Here is a 12,851-nt window from a genome sequence, read left to right as displayed (position 1 = left end):
GTTGCTTCGACCGAAGATGCAGTTCCTGTTTATATTGAGGACATCAAAAAAATGAACGTGGAGACCACAGTGTGAACACGTAGAAAACTTGCAGTGATTGAACGCGGTTAAACCAAGTTTGTCGAGCGATAGCACAGTTTTGCTTGGTTTTTGAAAGGACACCGACGCTGATCGGCGCCGTCAGCTACTACCTCAGCTACATTTGCACCACAAGGCAACAGGTGCTGCTCGACGTGGCAGCAGCCGCGAGCGAATTGACCTTCATGCTGCGGCTCGCTTCAACGCAAGCTAAGCGTAGAAAGCACAGCGCATACGAAGCTGCAAGCACTCAGTGCACCTTGTACGCCTCGCAGATCGCTTTGAACATGAGGCGAGCGCGACCGCGCTGTTCGTCCACATCACAGATCACTTTCAAGATTTGGGCGCCCACGCAGCGTGCGCAGCAGCCACCGGTAGTGGTAGGTTAAGTTCCAGTTTGACCTTGGCTGAGCTTGAAGGTCACATCTACGGAACCAGGCGATTTCTGGGTTTGTACTCGGAGTAGTAGATCGCTCTAAATTGAACGCTCTCAATATCGTTACTGATATAGTCTTCTAGGACACAAACATGAAATAGTGCTTCAGCAGTTAATCTTCGCCACGCAAAGATCCGCTGCTGAAGCATTATTGCTCATTGGGGGGAAATGTGCGCATATTTAGCTTCAATCCTCCAGCTTTCTAGTTTTACTATTTTGCGTGAATGTAGCAGGAACGAGCTATGAAGGACCTCCGCAATTGAAAATTTTTTTTAACGTGGAAGTCTTCCTTTAGTGCAACCCCTATGGGGTTTGGTTCGTATCTTGTTTCTTCTTCCTTAGTTGAAAACAACTTTTGCTTACACTGATTGCAGATGAAGAAGCTACAACACTTTAGTTTGGCCAGCCTCTCTGCTTTTCTCCTTTAAAGGCTACTTTCCTGTTCTACTCCTGCCTTGCAGAGCGTGCGTGTGGCGGCGACATGAAGGGTGACTCCATCTCAATGACGTCCGTTGGCAAGAAAGTGTACGAGGCACCCCGCGGTGATCCTCTCTACTTTCCCTCGCCCTACGCCACCACGCACATTTCTGTGTACTCCGGGGACGCGGACTCACCATCGGGTGGTGCGCACAGGGGCCACCCGAACGCGGCGATGGGTAGCGGCGGTGGTGGCGGAGGCGTTGCTGGCGACTGCGGTCCACTCACAGGTCGACCTGAACACACCTATGACGTGCCATTCCCACCAAAACAGGTATACTTCTTTCGTGTTCTCCTTCGAAACTACTCATTCTAATTGCAATAAGGAAGCAGTAGGATTTGGTCACCCACTGAAAAAATACATTAAGCAAACAGAAGAAAAAAAAAAGAAGTCAGGGTGAAATCAATGCAAGTCTAACAACCGTGCAACTCAGGTGTGTGTGCTTCTACAAAAGCTTGAAATAAGTGAATGCATGAGCAAGTTTATCAGAAAGTGAGAGAGACAGAGAGGCACAGTAGTCTGAAATAACAACGAAAGAAACAGTGCTGAGGTCGATAGAAATGAGGTCGGTTAAGCGACACCTTTACATACGCACGGGCAACAGTTGCATATTTGTTGCAACAGTTGCAACAGTTGCATATTTGAACGTGATTTTGAACCCTACTGCATGTTTAAGTTGGTCTTTACAGGACGATCTATAAGTGCTCCCAGAAGTGTAAGAGAACAAAGAAGCAATTAAAGCGTGCACAAATATATGGTTCATGACAAAGACAATCCGCGCAGTAAACAAAAAAAAAACCTTCTACTTTTTTTCTAAGTGATCCGGAAGCAATCTCACGGAACCCTCGCGAACTCAATCGAGCCCCGTTTGATTACGCTCGTATAGTCCGTGGGTGTCCGAGTGCCTGGCAGTGCTGGGCGCAATAAGAATTGTACTCTGGCGGTATTTTACCGTTGATGCCCACCTCATCAATGACTCCTGTGTCTCTCCAGTAGGCTGCTAAGCTCTAGACGGAAATTTTTCTACGCTAATGATTAGACACCAGAATTTCATTAGTAGTGTAGATGAGCCCGTCGCTTGAGCTCTTTGTTTCTTTTCAGCCTAGCACGGGTAATCACACCCTCCCGCTAGGCGCTCAAATGAACTGCCTCATTGACCACGAATGAGCCAGTCGATACATTCAGGAGCGCAGGCCGTACACGAAGTTTAACCGGTTTTGTCGAATTTCAGAACTGTATGGCTATTGTCTTGATCCACTCAGACCGAATACAGCACGCAGGGCCGTTATTGCTCTTAAAAGGTACATAGCCGAACCATTTGTACAGGCTAAGTACGTTCTCGCAGTCGTCTCCTACAGACGTCAACGCATAAGCACGTTCGCAGCACTACACAAACCGAACCCGGCAAGACGCATCGTTAGCGGGAGTGATATTAAAGCGAAGAGCTTTCTTCGGCTCCTTCGCCCATTGTCATGTTGGCCGGCGGCGTGACTTTGTTCGCCGATGTAAAGGCGCGCGCTTTCGCGCAACCAAGTAGCGGATCGCATTCATCGCTGAAGACCAACTAGCTAGTTGAAGTGCATGTGATGTCATGTAAAAACTCTGTGACATCTGAAAGGTTTAGCTGCTGTAGCCAGTGGTGGTACTGCATCGCGCATCTCCGTGGCTTGGGCTCGCGGTTGCGCTCCGCCGAATTTCGCTGCATATCTTTTGTCGAGAAGTGTCGTGTCAGTTCATCTTGCCGGTTTCCAACAGAGCTTCGCCTACCTACAGCGGATCAGATAATCTCCCCCCCCCCTTCCGTCGTTCAGGCCCCTTCCACGAAAAACGGAACTATAGTGACACGTCAACCGGCTCACACGGCCTTCATCCGATTCCTCCACCAACGCTGAATAGCACAGCTTTTTTTTTTTCAATTTTAAACTCTCACCGTTAATACACTCTCGGTCATTGCCTCGCCCATCAACCTCACACCCTCTCCCCTTTAGAAGAACGCTAGCTATATATGCTGTGCCCAGAAAAGCATATGTCGCCTTGAAAAACACAATTCACGTGTCGAAACGTTGGCTCCTGCTTTTACCTTGTTCTCGTTTTGCTCATCGTCTTGATTCTACTTCCCCCGCCCCCCGCCTTGCCCATTTTTCCCTTGTTTGTGGGTTGTAATTCTCAAACTTCCGAGGAATTAATATGCCAAGAGCGTAAGACAAGGTACGAGAAACTTGTCTGAATGACCGAATGATATGGCATCGTAACACGAAAATACCGCATGTCCTATAGCAAGGCGTGGTATATGCATATACCTAAATATATACGACAGTTTTGGTTGAAGACAACGCCGCGGACACCGACACTGGGTTTTCTGCGACACGGGGCCCTTAACACTGCGGCTCAATAAGTTATCATACTGCCCTCTTATTGTGAATCATGGGCCTAGTTGCGATTGCTAGCTGTGTTTATGCTTCATCTACTAAATCATTTTTCAATCTTCTCTCCGCTTTTTCATGCAGTTTCCTGCGCAGTTGCCACGAGAGTTTGATGATGGAGATCCGCATTACACATCCATCTTCAGGACCAACCAAAACGGTAGTACGTACATTCTCCCATCCTTTAAAGATGTTTTTCTTTTCTTTTTTTTTTCTACGCAGAACTGTGATGCCCTTATGATGGTTAATAACTATGTGTTCAAAGTAGTGTGATAAGTATAAAGTGTAAGTGTGCGATAAGTGTTAAGTGTAAAGGAGAGCGTGTCAGCATTGTGGCTGATCAGTAACTCGCGCGTCGTTGTACCCTTCACATGTCTGAAAAACTTATCGAGTGCTACATGTCACAGAAAATGTAATTTTATCGAGAAAAAGAACGTGTCTGTTGTCTCCTAATATATAGTTATCCTATATGCTAGGGTTTTGGCTTATGCGACTTGGTTCGAGATTCGAAAGTAGGGGGGCAGCGTAAAATTGAGGGAACACAAGACGAAGAAAGGACAAACAGAGCCCCGTGTTTGTCCTTTCTTCGTCTTATGTTCCGTCGGTTTTGTGCTGCCTCTCTACCTCATCCTATATGCTCACACGTGCTTTTCATGCAATCCTGTATACCTGTAATTATATGGTAAAGACGCATCGTTGCTGCTTACAGGGATATATGCTATCAAAACATAACGGACTTCCTATGTGTATATTGACGCATGCTCTATGTAGACATGTGGACGACGATGACGATACGTGCTTCAACGGATTCCGTGTAGTGGGACTGGGGGAAAGGGAAGACGAAGAATACGTCCTTGTTCTGGTGGTTTTTCAACAGGCTGTTCCACCGCCTTGCTCAACGTGTCTCTTGTTCGCATTGAACCGCGACACTGGTGAAGGAGCGGAGTAGACAACCCTGCCTGATGCTCCGGACTCATCCTGGGAGCCGTTCATCTAGCCCCTCTCGAATTACAACTCCAGTGCATCTACCGCCACCTTCTACAGGAACGTTCGTCCGGGGGCTGTCTACCTCTTCCAATGGCGACCGCCAGCCTACCACAGGTTCCACCGAGTTCCTCAAGACAGCTCTATATTCACAGTCCATCCCAGGCAACCCTCCTTCACGCCCTGGTTCCCGATCACTTTCATGATGGCGCACATGAAGACCTTGAAGACTGGGTTGACCAGTACGAACGTGTCGCCAACGTCAATAGGTGGACTGCTCAACAAGATCTCTCCTACGTGTATTTCGCCCTTGACGGTAGTGCTCGCACGTGGCTTGAAAACCTTGAGAGCATCGCTACATGGAATGATTTCCAGCGTCAACTCATTGAAATATTTGCGAGTGTCGATCGACGGGACCGTGCCCAGCAACTAATTGACTTGCGCATCCAGACACTGAACAAAAGCGTAGCAATGTTTGCCGAGGACATGATCCGCCTGTGTGGTAGAGCTGACCCTCACATGGCTGACTAAAAGAAGTTGCAGCACCTTATTTCTGGTGTCAAAGAATAACTATTCGTCGGACTTGTGTGCAATGCCCCGAGTAGGGTGGTCTATTTTATAAAGAAAGCCACTGAGATTGATCGCGCACTTCATCTAAGTTCGGTGGCATGTGCCGTACTGTTTGATTGTGAAGAAGTTGCGGACCAATTAACCCTGTTTTTATTTGCCCACAGTATCTCCGTTGCACGAGCCACCGTAAATGTCACCAATTGCACGAACATATTGTTACATAATTTTAGCACAGAGCGATGGCTCCAACAAGGGGCACAGCTGTGGCCTATTGCGACGATGTCACTGATGTTTGTAGCTGTTTTCAGTACTCGAGGAAGCGTCTGCACAAGACCCAGCACCTGTACTTGACGGAAACGCTACCGTAACACGAGCGAGCGTGGCTTCTTACGCTCCTGACAAAGTTCCCCGACTACTTTGTGTCAATGTCAAGGGTGGGCCGAACGCCTCTAACAAAGCACTGAATAATCACAGAGCGCGCAATGAGATGGATTCACCTAAACCCTTATAGTGTGGCCCTAAAAGAACGCGAGGCGATACAACGGCATGCAAACCAACTGCTTCAAGACGATGTGATTCAGTCTTCCAAGAGCCCCTGGGCATCACCTGTAGTTTTGGTCAAGAAGAAGGACAGCAACCTGCGTTTCTCTGTGGATTATCTAAAGCTGAGTCAGTTGACAAGGAAGACGCGCATCCGCTTCCCCGAATACACGAATCACTTGATAGGCTTCGAAACGCTCGTTATTTCTCTTCCATGGACTTAAAAAGCGGGTAATGGCAAATTGAAGTAGACCCGACTGACCGCGAGGAAGCCGCTCTTGTCATGCCAGAAGGACTATACGAATTTAAGGTCTTGCCTTTCGGCTTGTGCTCTGTATCTGCTACTTTCCAACTGCTTAGGGATACCGTGCTTTCGAGGCTGAAGTGGAAAAAATACTTAGTCTATCCCGACGATGTCATAGTGTTTTCCGCAACGTTTGAAGAGCACCTTACCGGCTTAAAGTGGTTCTGGAGTCAATACGGTCCACTGGCCTTGCCCTAAAGCCGGAGAAATGTCATTTTTGCATTGAGGAGCTATATTTTCTAGGCCATGTCGTCAGTCACGCGTGTATCCGCCTGGGTTTTCAGAAAATCGCCGCTGTCGCACAGAGCTCTGTACACTGTTTGCAGTCGGAGGCGATCTCACCGCTGCCAACCAGATGTTTGGATCCGACCACTGGTACGATCTGTTGGGAACTCGGCGCTGACGCCCGTGGTTGTACCTGGGTCGCAAGCCCCAAGGGTAGCGTTGGCCTGGCGGCCTGGGGTACAACTGGAAGCATCCGAAGGTCCCGGCAAAGCATGAGTCGACTGGTAACAACGAAACAACTTGTTTATTTTAACATCGCAAAGAGTTGGTGGTCAGGTTTGACCGAAGTAGAGAGACGGGAGAGCACTTCACTCAACAGAAGAAATCGGAGCCCTCCTTTTTGGCGTCCGGGGGCAGCTGTTTTTATACTCTCGCAGTTGAGGGCAAGAAGGAACCCCTCAAAAGACGAGCACGTGAATGTACAATGGGCTAATGGTGACGCACACTGTCGTAGCGACGCCGTAGCACCATGTCGAGCACGATCTCGTAGCACCCTGTCGTGGCGCTGCCGGTCGGACACAATGACTGTAATGAGAGGATGGTCCCTGCTTTGGCATCGCCTGTTTCGGGCATAATGACTGGAACGAGATCCCTGCTTTGGCATCGCCTGTTTCGGGCACAATGACTGGAATGAGATCCCTGCTTTGGCATCGCCTGTTTCGGGCACAATGACTGGAATGCGAGGATGATCCCTAGGCGGTCGCATCGCCGCAGTCGCGCCTGGAAACACCTGGCGATGAGTGTTGTGGCGACGACGATCGGGCCAAAATGTCTGCCGCCCCGCCGCAGTCGCGCCGGCAAAACCACGTGTCGCAGGCGAAACGCAACAGACCGCCCCGCCGGGGGAAGGAGATCCCGATGGACAGGGGACTGCATCCGCTGTCCGGAGGGATGTCGCTCGATGATGCTCATAACCGAAGTCGGGCGTCCCTCGACGTTTCTTGAGCGCAGCGCACAGAGAAGGCCTCGTTCTCTTGTTCAGGTTCGCACGGGACACTGCAAAGTGACTTCGGGAGAGTTCACATTTTTGTTCTCGTTCCCGGCAAGCGTTAGAACTACGCTGAAACTCAACCGCTCAGTCAGCAAGCACGGCACAACCCTCACTAAGCCCTGCCAGGCTCTTTCCCCTTTTTATACCACTGCCTAGTTCCTTACAGTAGTCTAGCATCACTCAGAACGCGTCCACAAATTGAAAAATTGCACTAGAAAGCATATCATCACTTTGAAACACTAAACAAAAGCAATATGTTAAAAAAAATCCTGCCTCAGGAAGAAAAACATCAGTAACAAACAATTTTGAGGCTGATTCCTACGTTAGGGGCTTCGACTTAAGCCATCGGCGTTACCGTTGAGACTCCCCTTTTTGTAACGCACCTCAAAGGAATATTGTTGTAAAGCGAGGCTCCAGCGCAGGAGGCGGCCATTTTTGGGAGAGATGGTCTGCAGCCATTGGAGAGGGCAGTGATCCGTCTCAATGATAAACCTCGAGCCGGCTAGATAGCATGACAATTTCTGAACGGCCCACACGAGACATGCACACTCTTTCTCGGTGGCGCTATACGCCTGCTCACGACTGGTCAGCTTACGACTAGCATACAGGACGGGGTGTTCTACTTCTCCATTTTCCCGTTGGCACAGTACAACGCCCATGCCTCGCTCACTAGCATCGCACTGAACAATGAACCCTGTTGTATAGTCTGGCGATCGTAGCACAGGCTGGCTTGTTAGGGCACTCTTTAGGGCGCTAAAAGCTCTTTCCTTTGTCTCGTCCCAGACGACTGTTTGAGGCTCTGTCTTTCTTAGAGCATCCGTCAGGGGAGCCGCGATATCAGAGTACCTAGGGATGTACCTCTGATAGTAGCCGGCGACACCCAAGAACGACCGAATATCGGTCTTTGTGCGCGGTTGCGGAAAGTCTCGCACAGCGGCCACTTTTATTTCAGAGGGGCGGCGACGACCCCGACCAATCACGTGACCGAGGTAGACAACCTCGGCCTGTGCTAACTGGCACTTAGGAGCCTTGACTGTCAAGCCTGCTTCGCGCAGGCGGGTTAGCACTGCCCGCAAGTGTGTCATATGCTCAGACCAGGATGCGGAGAATATCGCTACGTCGTCTAGATACGGTAAAGCGAATTCTTGCTGTCCCCGCAACACTTTATCCATGAGACTTGAAAAACAGTATGGCGCGTTCTTCAAACCAAAACTCAACACTTTAGGACGGAATGTTCCCATTGGTGAAATGAACGCCGCATACCTACTAGCCTCTTCTGTAAGTGGAACCTGCCAATAACCCCTGACAAGATCTAGGGTGGAAATAAACTGAGCGCTACTAACTTTCTCAAGGCGCTCCTCGATGTTAGGGATCGGATAAATTTGATCCTTAGTGATGGAATTAAGCCTGCGGTAGTCGACGCAAGGACGAGGTTCCTTGCCCGGTACCTCAACTAAAATCAAAGGGGAGGTATAATCACTCTCACCTGCCTCAATAACACCGAGCTGTAGCATTTTCTTTACCTCAGCCTCCATAATATCGCTCTGGCGGGGTGACACCCGATACGCCTTGGATCGTACTGGCTCTGGGGAGGTAAGTTCTATATCATGAGTAAGTACCGAAGTCCTACCAGGCCTCTCAGAGAACAGACCTTGAAACTCTTGTAATAGCTGGTGTAGTTCGGTTTTCTGCTCAGGCGACAGCGGCGCTTTACTGATAAGGTCACTAATGACTTGACCGGTGTCTTCCCTGTTCGTCACTGAGCCTAGTCCCGGAAGCTCGACCGGAAGCTCTTCAGGAACGTTTATCATCATGCACACCACTGCTTCCCTTTGTCTATAAGGTTTGAGCAGATTACAGTGGTAAACTTGCTGTGCTTTCCGCTTTCCTGGCAGACTTACCACGTAGTTAACGTCCGACAGTTTCTGAACAATTCGTGCTGGGCCCTCCCACTGCACGTCTAGTTTGTGGTTTAGCGATGTGCGCAATATCATGACCTCATCGCCAACCTCAAAACGACGGGCCCTGGCTGTCCGATCATAATAAACCTTGGCCCTCTGCTGGGCCTTTGCCATTGCTTCACCTGACAACTCCTGTGCCCTTCTTAAGCGTTCGAGGAGCTTAAGTACGTACTCCACCACGACTGGGTCGTCGCCCCTACCTTCCCATGATTCTCGAAGCATGCGAAGCGGAGATCGAAGCGAGCGACCGTACACCAGTTCAGCTGGCGAAAACCCCGTAGCCGCATGCGGCGCGGTCCTTAAAGCAAACATCACCCCAGGCAGACACAGCTCCCAGTCAGTTCGATGTTCAAAACACAACGCTCTCAACACGCGCTTCATGACGGAGTGGAGCTTCTCAACGGAATTCGACTGTGGGTGGTACACTGAGCTGTGTAACAGCTTTACCCCACACCTTTCGAGAAAAGTTGTCGTCAAAGCGCTAGTAAACACTGTGCCCTGATCTGATTGGTTTTCCGCAGGAAAACCAACTCGCGCAAATATGGACAGTAGTGCATTAACTATCTCAACTGAGCTGAGTTCTTTAAGCGGCACTGCTTCAGGGAACTTTGTCGCTGGGCAGATCACAGTCAAAATGTGTCTGTACCCCGTGGCTGTTACCGGCAGAGGTCCCACAGTATCAATAACGAGCCGTCTAAAAGGCTCCGTAATGATAGGTACCAATTTCAACGGCGCCCTCGATTTGTCCCCTGGTTTGCCCACCCGCTGACAAGTGTCACATGTCCTCACGAAATGGTCTGCGTCCCGAAAACACCCTGGCCAATAGTACTCTTGCAAGAGACGGTCCTTAGTTTTCTTAACTCCTAGGTGTCCGGACCACGAACCCCCATGTGACAAGCGCAACAGATCCTGACGATAGCATTGAGGCACGACCAGCTGATCGAACTCCACTCCTCGGCGGTCTAGATACTTCCGGTACAGGACTCCACCTCTTTCCACAAAACGCGCAGTTTTCCTGGCGATACCTTCTTTGACATTGCAGCGCACGTTTTCCAGGCTGCCATCCTTTTTTTGCTCGGCTATCAAAGCCGTCCGGCTGACTTTTAGCAACCTATCAAGTCCGTCTGACGTAGGCGCGATGAGCAAATCAGTAGATAGCTCTTCTAACTTTCCCGAATCGGGATTTTCCTCTCCAGTATCTGGCGCCTTCAACGCTACAGACTCAATTTTATTCAGTTCGGGCGTGCTCTGAATATCAGCTTGCTGCGCCTCTGACCCTTTTTCGTTGTTTGATAACGTCGGCCCCGCAACTACCGCCTTTGCAGCGAGCTCCCGAACCTTCGATCTGGTTAAGGCCTGAACACTAGCTTCACCAAACAAAAGCCCCTTCTCGCGTAGGAGGTGATCGGACCTGTTTGAAAATAGGTACGGGTACTGGGGGGGCAGCATAGATGACACTGCCGCCTCCGTCTCAAGCGCTCCGAAAGGTCCTTCAATAAGCACCTTTGCTACTGGCAGACACACGCTATGAGCTTCCACGGCTTGCTTGATCCATGCGCACTCGCCCGTGAACATATGGGGTTCTACGTAAGACGGGTGAACTACATCCATCGTAGCTGCGGAATCGCGAAGCACTCGGCACTCTTTCCCGTTCACGAGGAGGTCTCGCATGTAAGGCTCGAGAAGCTTCATGTTCTCGTCAGTGCTGCCTATTGAAAAAAACACAACTTTTGGTGTTGTTTCCGGACACTGCGCCGAAAAGTGACCCGGCTTCTGGCACGTATAACACAAGCGCGCTCGCCTCATCTCGAACCGCTTTCTGCGTTTGGCTGCCGCCGTCTCTTTACGTTTGGTCGGACTGCTTTCGCTCGCATCCGCACTACGCGTGTCCCCCTTTAATCTCATGGGCGTGAACTTCGGCCTCTCAAACTTCGAGCCAAATTCACCCTTTTGACCGTCCTTAGCTCCGCGAGCTCGACGCGTCACAAACTCCTCGGCTAGCTCAGCGGCTCTAGCCACCGTACTCACGTCTGGCCTATCCAAGACCCAGTATCGCACGTTCTCCGGTAACCGACTATAAAACTGTTCTAGCCCGAAACACTGCAGAACTTTATCGTGGTCACCAAACGCTTTCTCTTCTTTGAGCCACTCCTGCATGTTCGACATAAGCCTATACGCAAACTCTGTATATGACTCACTTCTGCCTTTCTCATTTTCCCGAAACTTCCGACGGAACGCCTCCGCAGACAGCCGGTACTTTTTTAGAAGACTCGATTTCACTGTGTCGAAATCCTCTGCCTCCTCTCTATCCAAGCGAGCGACTACGTCGGCCGCCTCGCCGGGTAACAAAGTGAGCAAGCGCTGTGGCCACGTTTCCCGAGAGAACCCCTGCTTCTCGCACGTTCGCTCAAAGTTAACCAGGAACAAACCAATGTCCTCTCCAAGCTTAAACGGCCGCATCAGGTCAGTCATTTTGAACAATACTCGTTCTCCTGCACCGTGTGCCTGACTTCCATTACGAGCGCGTTCCATCTCTACCTCGAGACGCTTCATTTCCAAAGCGTGTTCGCGCTCTTCTTTTTTCTCTTGTTGCTCTCGCTCTTTCTGTTCTTTACGTTCACGCTCTTCTTTTTCTTTCTGTTCTTTAAGTTCGCGCTCCTGTTTCTCTTTTTGCTCTTTAAGTTCGCGCTCCTGTCTTTTTGACCTCTCCTCAATAGTCTCAAGGCATTCCGACAGCTCGTCATCCTCAGCCTCTAACTCAAGAATAGCCTTTAGCAGTTCAGGTTTTCTTAGTTTGTCTGAGACATCCAGACCCAACTCTCTTGCAAGCTCCAACAATTTCGGTTTGCGCAACGACTTCAAATCCATGGCTGCTCTGAATGCTGCTTTCTCTACTGCTTACTATTGTCTTGCCGCAAACTAACCCGGCAGCAACGACAACCACAATTACCAGCTCTGTTTCTAACACTAACAAAAGCCTGGCAAAGCTCAGAAGAAGAAAGTCCCGCACTCACCAAACCTCGCAGGCAGGAATTCCGCGCAGTCGTTCCGCTGCAGGCAACCAGTCGTCACACAGGGCTCGTTGCACTGCTCCCGGATCGTCGTTGAGCTGCTCAGCATACAGTCAACTGCATCTCTTCGCTGCTGGCCTCCGTTGTCGCGATCTCACCGCTGGCAGACAGTTGTTTGCAGTCGGAGGCGATCTCACCGCTGCCAACCAGATGTTTGGATCCGACCGCTGGTACGATCTGTTGGGAACTCGGCGCTGACGCCCGTGGTTGTACCTGGGTCGCAAGCCCCAAGGGTAGCGTTGGCCTGGCGGCCTGGGGTACAACTGGAAGCATCCGAAGGTCCCGGCAAAGCATGAGTCGACTGGTAACAACGAAACAACTTGTTTATTTTAACATCGCAAAGAGTTGGTGGTCAGGTTTGACCGAAGTAGAGAGACGGGAGAGCACTTCACTCAACAGAAGAAATCGGAGCCCTCCTTTTTGGCGTCCGGGGGCAGCTGTTTTTATACTCTCGCAGTTGAGGGCAAGAAGGAACCCCTCAAAAGACGAGCACGTGAATGTACAATGGGCTAATGGTGACGCACACTGTCGTAGCGACGCCGTAGCACCATGTCGAGCACGATCTCGTAGCACCCTGTCGTGGCGCTGCCGGTCGGACACAATGACTGTAATGAGAGGATGGTCCCTGCTTTGGCATCGCCTGTTTCGGGCATAATGACTGGAACGAGATCCCTGCTTTGGCATCGCCTGTTTCGGGCACAATGACTGGAATGAGATCCCTGCTTTGGCA

The 12,851-nt window shown here is 50.3% G+C and overlaps 1 protein-coding gene across 1 annotated transcript in view; it reads left to right on the top strand.

Annotated features, from left to right (window-relative positions):
- Positions 1-12,851, top strand: part of LOC142578273 (cell adhesion molecule Dscam1-like) — a 525,316-nt gene that overhangs the window by 491,318 nt on the left and 21,147 nt on the right. The window contains exons 23-24 of the mRNA XM_075687674.1: positions 976-1,265; positions 3,500-3,578. Of these exons, the coding sequence (XP_075543789.1) occupies positions 976-1,265; positions 3,500-3,578 (369 nt within the window). The remainder of the gene's footprint in view (positions 1-975; positions 1,266-3,499; positions 3,579-12,851) is intronic.

The sequence above is a fragment of the Dermacentor variabilis genome, chromosome 4 (assembly GCF_050947875.1).
Source record: "Dermacentor variabilis isolate Ectoservices chromosome 4, ASM5094787v1, whole genome shotgun sequence".
Taxonomy (NCBI): Eukaryota; Metazoa; Arthropoda; class Arachnida; order Ixodida; family Ixodidae; genus Dermacentor; species Dermacentor variabilis.
This window is presented reverse-complemented; position numbering and strand designations above follow the sequence as displayed.